Source organism: Sinocyclocheilus anshuiensis, unplaced genomic scaffold (genome assembly GCF_001515605.1).
Source record: "Sinocyclocheilus anshuiensis isolate Anshui unplaced genomic scaffold, SAMN03320099.WGS_v1.1 scaffold411, whole genome shotgun sequence".
Taxonomy (NCBI): Eukaryota; Metazoa; Chordata; class Actinopteri; order Cypriniformes; family Cyprinidae; genus Sinocyclocheilus; species Sinocyclocheilus anshuiensis.
Genome location: NW_015549608.1, coordinates 607,740 through 617,588, shown reverse-complemented (window position 1 = coordinate 617,588; position 9,849 = coordinate 607,740). Strand labels below are relative to the sequence as shown.

General features: G+C 38.1%; 1 protein-coding gene across 1 annotated transcript in view; it reads right to left on the bottom strand.

Annotated features, from left to right (window-relative positions):
- Positions 1-831: 831 nt before the first annotated feature.
- The window catches only part of LOC107659074 (phosphatidylinositide phosphatase SAC1-A-like), a 28,809-nt gene continuing 19,791 nt past the window's right edge, over positions 832-9,849 (bottom strand). Inside the window, exons 10-20 of the mRNA XM_016447888.1 lie at positions 9,025-9,111; positions 7,667-7,735; positions 7,505-7,584; positions 7,331-7,429; positions 7,119-7,257; positions 4,356-4,425; positions 4,200-4,272; positions 4,014-4,107; positions 2,836-2,928; positions 2,274-2,331; positions 832-1,388 (exon numbers count right to left, since the gene is read on the bottom strand). Of these exons, the coding sequence (XP_016303374.1) occupies positions 1,252-1,388; positions 2,274-2,331; positions 2,836-2,928; positions 4,014-4,107; positions 4,200-4,272; positions 4,356-4,425; positions 7,119-7,257; positions 7,331-7,429; positions 7,505-7,584; positions 7,667-7,735; positions 9,025-9,111 (999 nt within the window). The 3' untranslated portion in view covers positions 832-1,251. The remainder of the gene's footprint in view (positions 1,389-2,273; positions 2,332-2,835; positions 2,929-4,013; positions 4,108-4,199; positions 4,273-4,355; positions 4,426-7,118; positions 7,258-7,330; positions 7,430-7,504; positions 7,585-7,666; positions 7,736-9,024; positions 9,112-9,849) is intronic.

Below are 9,849 nucleotides of genomic sequence, written 5' to 3'. Positions count from 1 at the left end.
AAGTCTAAACTGTCGGATATAAACTCGGAAAAAAGTCTAAACTGTCGGATATAAACTTGGGAAAAAAAGTCTAAACTGTCGGATATAAACTCGGAAAAAAGTCTAAACTGTCGGATATAAACTTGGGAAAAAAAGTCTAAACTGTCGGATATAAACTCGGAAAAAAGTCTAAACTGTCGGATATAAACTCGGAAAAAAGTCTAAACTGTCGGATATAAACTCGGAAAAAAGTCTAAACTGTCGGATATAATCGGGAAAAAAAGTCTAAACTGTCGGATATAAACTCGGAAAAAAGTCTAAACTGTCAGATATAAACTCGGGGAAAAAAAAGTCTAAACTGTCAGATATAAACTCGGGAAAAAGTCTAAACTGTCAGATATAAACTCGGGAAAAAAAAGTCTAAACTGTCAGATATAAACTCGGAAAAAAGTCTAAACTGTCAGATATAAACTCGGGAAAAATAAGTCTAAACTGTCGGATATAAACTCGGAAAAAAGTCTAAACTGTCGGATATAATGTGAGAAAAAAGTCTAAACTGTCGGATATAAACTTGGGAAAAAAAGTCTAAACTGTCGGATATAAACTCGGAAAAAAAAGTCTAAACTGGCGGATATAAACTAAGAATTGTGAGAAAAAAGTCTAAACTGGCGGATATAAACTAAGAATTGCGAGAAAAAAGTTTAAACTGTCGGATATAAACTCGGAAAAAAGTCTAAACTGTCAGATATAAACTCGGAAAAAAGTCTAAACTGTCGGATATAAACTCGGAATTATTGTTAGCTAATGTAGTTAACTAATGTAAACAAATGAAACCTTATTGTAAAGTGTGACGGCATTTTTATTTTGTGTACAAAATTTTTTTTATTAGAAAACAAGACAGTGATTCTGAGTTGACGGCAGATGCGCAAACGTCCCGAGAGCTGCGACACGTGTGCGATTCGACACGGAGACACGCCGTGAACCACGAGGATGGGGCAGAGACCCTCATGGTCCCGATCTGCACATGAACCTGGTTTCCAGCGCTGCGTCTGTGAAGCTGCCCGTGAGCCCATGGAATTATGGGATGTCTGTGAGATACGATCCTGGTGTGGAGAGCAGCGGAGGGTCCCGTCTGGCCCCCGGCCTTCATCCTCCTCCTCTTCCTCCGGCGGCGCGGCGTCAGTACAGGCTCCAGGCCCAGTGAAGCTGAGAGTAGGATAGGACTGAGGATGAAGACTCGGCAGGACCAAGCTGCTTCCCACACGCGCAGGTTCAGTCCATCTTCTCCTTCTGCACCAGTTTGGGCGCGTTGACGAAGTCCCGGCCGTTGAAGAGGATCACGCCAGCCGTCACGACGCTCGCCGAGCCCCAGAACAACACGTACGCCAGCATCTCCGTCCAGGTGTCACCTGGGAAATACGAGAACCAGCAACAGTTACACACTGATAACAACATAAACACTAATATTAACCCTATGAAATAACAGTCATGAAAAAAAAAAGTATCATATCTGATCCATCAGGCTTTCATGGCTCTTATAGTCAGATACAGTGAGAATATGGAGGAAAAACAGCTCAATTTTATTCAGAGACTCAAACTGAGCAAAAATATGTAATTTGGTGCAGATGCTGATATTTATAAGATGAAATTCTGATGCTGGTGAATTGCGAGAAAAAAAAGTCTAAACCAGGGGTGTCCAAACTCAGTCCTGGAGGGCCGATGTCCTGTAGAGTTTTGCTCCAACTTGCCTCAACACACCTGCCTGGAAGTTATAGTATGCCTAGTAAGACCTTGATTAGCTGGTTCAGGTGTGTTTGATTAGGTTTGGAGTTAAACTCTGCAGGACACCGGCCCTCCAGGACCGAGTTTGGGCACCCCTGGTCTAAACTGTCGGATATAAACTCAGAATTGCGAAAAAAAAAAAGAAAAAAGAAGAAGTCTGAATTATCTGACAAACTCAGAATTGTGGAAAAAAAAAAGTCATGAGATAAAAGTTGAAATTACTTTTTTAATTATTTTTATTAAGTAGTGGAAACGGGCTTCCATGCTTTGCCAATATTAGTTAACAAAAAAAAAAAAGTTTCATTGTTTGTTCATATTAGTTGACTGTTGACTAATGTTAATGTTAACAGATGCAACTTTTAATTTTAATTGTATTAGTGAAGGAGATGTGTGGAGGAGATTTTGTGCGACAGCAAAGTTTGATCATGTTGTTCAATTAGAGGCCTATCAAATATGATACAGTAGCTTACTATTAATATTGTTAATAACATTAATATTGATCTGTGTCTTACCAGCCATCAGGAGACATATGATGCACATTGAGAAAGCAACTACCATGATGATCGGCAGCTGAAGAGGGAAAACAGGAGAATACAGTTATATGACATTTCGAATAAAAATGACAAGGATATAAAAAATGAAACACATGCACAGATGAATTGTTCACAATAAGATCAATAACATGCATTTAGAAAATAGATAGGGTGAATTTACATTTCATACTGGCTTTAATAGAAGAAGATAATAGAATTTATTTAATAGAATGGCCAATAAAAGCATCCTTGCAAAACTCACGTCCCAGCAGAATTACTGCAATCAAATCATGTGTATTTGATCAATTACCCCGCCTTAATTACCATAACTATAGCTGTGCATTACAGTGATTTTATCATGGTAAATGTAAGTGATGTAAGACATAAGAGAAAGCAGAAGTGGTTTATTCCCACAGCAACAGCAGCAATATAAAAGACAGCAGTGCTCAATCAATACAGTTCTGTTGTATTCTGCAGCTGAAAACAAACGTCTAAGACAAGAGGGTGTTATTCTGGGTTCACAGCTCAGTCTGGTTCTTACCGTGAGGAACTTCCAGTCTTTGAGCTCATGTAAAGGAGTGTTCATATCTGCCTCTTCCACAGCATAATTACCCAGAAACAGGTCAATGGAGTCCTGGATAAAGACATGAAATAATAAAACCCTATGAGCCTTCAGATCCGCTCCTGAAGTCTTCATCGACTGACCCACAGAAAAGAAATCAAACACAAAACACATCTTTCTACTTCATTAGCGATTTTATTCCCTAGAGAAGGGTTTCCAAACTGGGGTTTGTGAGTAAAATAAGAGATAAAAATCAAATAATTAATTCAATCGTAAAAATTAAAAATTAAAACAAAAAAATTATTATAATTAAAAAGTATATAAAAAATTAATTGCATCATAAAAATAAAGTAATATTTAAATGACTTTAAAATAAGAAAAAAAATTTAAATATAAAAAATATGTAAATCACTTACTCAAAAAAAATTTTTTTGTAATATTATATTAAAATTATAAATTAATATATAAAATTATATTATATATTAATAAATTATACATATATGCTATAATAAATAATAACATAAAATATATATATTTTTTTACCTTCATGTTATGTGACCAATAACCATCAGAGAACCATGAACATGCACACGTGTTGTTAAACCATAGAAATATTAACTCAAAATCCTAAAGTTCAAACTGTAAGTAAATATTTCAGGTCAAAGGGGTTCGGCTGGCAAAAGCATTTGGGGATTTCTAGTCCAGATAACTCAGATGATTCACAAACTAATGACTATTAGACGCTGATTATTAAAATGAATGAATCATGCAAAAACAGGGTTATTATAGTTAACTAAAACCATAAAAAACATTTCATTACTTAAATTAAATATATAAAACTTTAATGTTATTTTATTTCAATTGGCTGCCAAGGCATGATTTCCCATTTTTGTTTAGTTTAACTAAGTATTAAAATACCTAAAACTAAATAAGCTAAAAAAAATGACAAAAATACAAACCAAAATTACTAAAACCTTAACTTAGATTAAAAAAAAATTTTAAATAAAATCAAATTCAAAATATTAACAAAAAATATAGTTTTTAATATTATATCAACAACACTGCTCAAAAACACTCAACTGAATCCATCATATAAATCTTTAAAATGTTAAAATACTATTTAATCTAAGAGGCGTTTGTGTGCAAGTGACACTGACCTGTCTGAAGCCATCTGAGAAGTTGTTCTTGTAGTATCTGATCATAGAGTTCCATCCGTCCATCAGCAAACCCCACTGCGTTCTCCTTCCTGTCCTGAACACACAGAGAGCCAATCATCTTCCACAACCCATCCGAACATTCACTCTCAAAGACAAGCGGCGCAGGAGACAGACGCTCCTGTTTACCGTGTGAAATCGGTCTTCAGGCCTCCGGTCCCGGCGTACTGTTTGGCACAAGCGTTGGCGTTATCCGCCCATGCTGCGGGGAACAAAGCAGGAACAGAAAGGCCATGAATGAGAAAGTCTCAAATAGCTAGACTATCAGCGTTAGTGTTTGCTTACCATTCTTGTATATTTTTTCAAAATCTGCCTGCTCTTCAATCCGCTGCCCCACATGTAAAACTCCCATCCTCTACAGATAAACAAGACATGAGTTAACCTCACGGCTAACAGACAGCAACTACAGCCTACATGCTAGAGTACTTCTACAAGCTTACAAACATACAGTCTTTCTCTTCTGGACTACAACTAATGACATGATTTATAATTAATCGAGCGATTCAATGATTTAGTGACAGTCACTTGCTTCGTTTCGGAACGAATCCGCTGTTTGGACAGATCGAGTGAGTCGATGATTCAGTGACTCATTCATAAAGACAGTCACTTGCTTCGTTTCGGAATTATTCAGCTGTTTGAACTGATCGAGTGAGTCGATGATTCAGTGACTCATTCATAAAGACAGTCACTTGCTTCGTTTCGGAATTATTCAGCTGTTTGAACTGATCGAGTGAGTCGATGATTCAGTGACTCATTCATAAAGACAGTCACTTGCTTCGTTTCGGAATTATTCAGCTGTTTGAACTGATCGAGTGAGTCGATGATTCAGTGACTCATTCATAAAGACAGTCACTTGAATTGTTTCGGAATGAATCAGCTGTTTGGACAGATCAAGTGAGTCGATGATTCAGTGACTCATTCATAAAGACAGTCACTTGCATTGTTTCGGAATGAATCCGCTGTTTGAACGGATCGAGTGAGTCGATGATTCAGTGACTCATTCATTAAGACAGTCACTTGCATTGTTTCGGAATGAATCCGCTGTTTGAACGGATCGAGTGAGTCGATGATTCAGTGACTCATTCATTAAGACAGTCACTTGCATTGTTTCGGAATGAATCCGCTGTTTGAACGGATCGAGTGAGTCGATGATTCAGTGACTCATTCATTAAGACAGTCACTTGCATTGTTTCGGAATGAATCCGCTGTTTGAACGGATCGAGTGAGTCGATGATTCAGTGACTCATTCATTAAGACAGTCACTTGCATTGTTTCGGAATGAATCCGCTGTTTGAACGGATCGAGTGAGTCGATGATTCAGTGACTCATTCATTAAGACAGTCACTTGCATTGTTTCGGAATGAATCCGCTGTTTGAACGGATCGAGTGAGTCGATGATTCAGTGACTCATTCATTAAGACAGTCACTTGCATTGTTTCGGAATGAATCCGCTGTTTGAACGGATCGAGTGAGTCGATGATTCAGTGACTCATTCATTAAGACAGTCACTTGCATTGTTTCGGAATGAATCCGCTGTTTGAACGGATCGAGTGAGTCGATGATTCAGTGACTCATTCATTAAGACAGTCACTTGCATTGTTTCGGAATGAATCCGCTGTTTGAACGGATCGAGTGAGTCGATGATTCAGTGACTCATTCATTAAGACAGTCACTTGCATTGTTTCGGAATGAATCCGCTGTTTGAACGGATCGAGTGAGTCGATGATTCAGTGACTCATTCATTAAGACAGTCACTTGCATTGTTTCGGAATGAATCCGCTGTTTGAACGGATCGAGTGAGTCGATGATTCAGTGACTCATTCATTAAGACAGTCACTTGCATTGTTTCGGAATGAATCCGCTGTTTGAACGGATCGAGTGAGTCGATGATTCAGTGACTCATTCATTAAGACAGTCACTTGCATTGTTTCGGAATGAATCCGCTGTTTGAACGGATCGAGTGAGTCGATGATTCAGTGACTCATTCATTAAGACAGTCACTTGCATTGTTTCGGAATGAATCCGCTGTTTGAACGGATCGAGTGAGTCGATGATTCAGTGACTCATTCATTAAGACAGTCACTTGCATTGTTTCGGAATGAATCCGCTGTTTGAACGGATCGAGTGAGTCGATGATTCAGTGACTCATTCATTAAGACAGTCACTTGCATTGTTTCGGAATGAATCCGCTGTTTGAACGGATCGAGTGAGTCGATGATTCAGTGACTCATTCATTAAGACAGTCACTTGCATTGTTTCGGAATGAATCCGCTGTTTGAACGGATCGAGTGAGTCGATGATTCAGTGACTCATTCATTAAGACAGTCACTTGCATTGTTTCGGAATGAATCCGCTGTTTGAACGGATCGAGTGAGTCGATGATTCAGTGACTCATTCATTAAGACAGTCACTTGCATTGTTTCGGAATGAATCCGCTGTTTGAACGGATCGAGTGAGTCGATGATTCAGTGACTCATTCATTAAGACAGTCACTTGCATTGTTTCGGAATGAATCCGCTGTTTGAACGGATCGAGTGAGTCGATGATTCAGTGACTCATTCATAAAGACAGTCACTTGCATTGTTTCGGAATGAATCCGCTGTTTGAACGGATCGAGTGAGTCGATGATTCAGTGATTCATTCATAAAGACAGTCACTTGCTTTGTTTCAGAATTATTCAGCTGTTTGAACTGATCGAGTGAGTCGATGATTCAGTAACTCATTCATAAAGACAGTCACTTGCATCGTTTCTGAATGAATAAGCTCTTTGAACAGATCCGAATATTTTCGTTTTTATTTTTTAACATTTTAGTCTCATCTTTTTTCGTCAACGATCTCGAATGCTGATATATTCACAATTAGTGCTGAATGATGTCTGTCTCATGGATAAAAAGGTAGTCAATTAATATTTTTCATAATAGTTTCCGTTAACACTACACGATATCGGATAGTGCAATAATATTGCTAATATTCAAAGTATCGCACCCAGCCCTACTCGAACGTTCATTTCGGCCCAATGATGATCCCAATAAAGATAATAAACCGCACCTCTAACTGCGACTGTAGCGAGCGGCACACCAGCAGACTCTGGATGACGTTGGTTCGGTCCAGACAGTCCATGCAGTTGCTTCTGAACGTCCCGTCCTGCTGTAACTGGACCTTCCCATCCGAATCCACCAGGAAGTAGCTGTTGAAAAACATTAAACAATTAGAGCATTCAAAAATCACATTTTTAGCATACAATATAAAGCACTGCGTACCCGAACTTGTTCTGCATTTCCGCCACCATGTCCACCAGGATCTGCAGGCGATGCCACCTCATACGGCTGCACTCCTTGTGGAAGTCAAACGCCACGTACCTGCAGACAAACACAACTGTGAGCTTGGCTCTTGCGCATCAGCGTTTTATTAGATTTTCCCATCGACTCGCTCACTTGATCATGCAGTTGCCCAGACTGTTCACCATCTTTGCAAAGGCCTGTTCCAGCGGCTTCTCTGAGCCTTTCTGATTCACCTGGAGAATAACAGAGATCGTAGTGAGACATTGATGTGTTGCCTCTGATTGTCCAGACTCAGAGCAAATACAGTCAACATACCAGGTTCAGAATGACTTGTTTGCCGTACGTGATGATCTGAGAGTCGAAATGCCTCTGGAAACCATCCAGCTGTGAGACGTTACACAAAAAAACACATAGAATACTGCTATATAAGAGAAATAATACTTCTAAAGCAATCATTAACCTTAGTTACTATTAATTGCAACATTTACTTTTTTTTTTTAAATCAAACACTGCATCTATTAACCTCTAACATGAACAACTGGCCTGTATTTTTATTAACTAACATAAAGATTAAAGGGATAGTTCACCCAAAAATAAAAATTACCCCATGATTTGCTCACCCTCAAGCCATCCTAGGTGTATATGACTTTCTTCTTTCAGACGAATCCAATCGGAGTTATATTAAAAAATGTCCTGGCTCTTCCAAGCTTTATAATGGCAGTGAATGGGTGTTATTTTTCAATAGTCCAAAAGAAGTCCAATAAAGTGCATCCATCCATCATAAAAAGTGCCTCACGCGGCTCCGGGGGGTGAATAAAGGCCTCCTGAAGCGAATCGATGCGTTTTTGTAAGAAATATATACATATTTAAAATTTGATAAACATAATCTCTAGCTTCCGCTAACTGTTGTACGCACGTTCATTCCGGCGGATGATGTATGTGTAGCGTAAGCTCCGGTGAGAATATGCTAGTCTCGCGAGAACCGACGTTTGTTTACAGGAGCAAAAAAAGCAAAGTTTCCTTACTTTAGTCTCCTCTCGGCTTATATTGAAATCCTCCCACATTTTTCTTTACAGATCTTCGTTTTATACTTCTAATTCTAGTTTTGCTCCCTCTGCTGCGCTTCGTCACTTCTCACCAGAGCTTACGCTACGCCTACGTCATCCGCCGGAACGAACGCGCGTACGACAGTTAGCGGAAGCTAGAGATTACGTTTATAAAGTTTCAAATATGGATATGTTTTTTACAAAAACACATTGTTTCGCTACAGAAGGCCTTTACTCACCCCTCGGAGCCACGTGAGGCACTTTTTGTGATGGATGGATGCACTTTATTGGACTTCTTTTGAACTATTGAAAAATAACACCCATCCACTGCCATTATATTTCCTAAACCGACACACATCAATTTATTTTTATTTATTTATTTTTTTCAGTTTACGAAAATGTTTTTTGAAATATCGAAATATCGGAAATGTGTTTAAAAATCATATCACCGTTATTGAAAAAAATTATATCGCGATACATATTGATATTGAATTATTGTCCAGCCCTAGGAGAACTATCCCTTTAACACATTCTGTAAAGACCGTTACCAGATGTTTAACACCGCATCAAACCATCATGAACTTTGCCACCGACACAGAAATAAAAGGTACAGAAGGTGAATCTCACATGATTGATGCTTTTGCTAATCTGTGGTTTTGGTTTGTACTTGAGGTTTGGTCTCTGAGACCAGCAGAACGGGATGGAGCCTCGAGTCTGTGGAAGAGGATCACTCATTAATAGCAAGTCTGATTAGAAATGTTCCTCAAATGACATGAAAACTATGAAAACTAACTAATCCACATTCAAAATGGATGAAAGATGCCATGAAGCTTGCGGCTCCATTGTGAGTAACTTCGTTCTAAATAAATGGTTTCTGAAATGCTACAATAAAGGGATCTTACCATAAATATTTTAGTTTCTTTGATATTCTGAAAGAAAAGCTCATACAAAAGCTCATCTACTATGGAAACTAACATCATTCCAGTTGGTAACCATAAGATGGTATTAATTGAAATAAAACTGAAATCGCGATTATCGAATCGCAAAAACTGTGATTTAATTCAATTAATATATGCGCTGCATGTTTCACTCGGTGTTCATTTATATGTGAGCAGCTCATTATCAGCCAGTGTTTGCAGAGCATCTCCGTGTGAAAATAAAAATGACTGTTGGTTTACAATAATAATATTTCCTCATTTGTTTTTGTTTTGTACGTTTTTATTTGGTGTAGTAAACATATTATTATTATTATTATTAATTTGATTTTATAGCCATATTGATATGTAATCCCAAAAATTTGACCAAATTGTGCAGCCCTATAAACAAGCACAGCAAACCTGGAAAACCTTTTTTAAAATCGCATTTTAATTTACAATCACTATTTTTATCAGCAAAATCACAAATCGATTATTTCCTCAAATCGTTCAGGGTGATTTTTACTGATTCTGACCT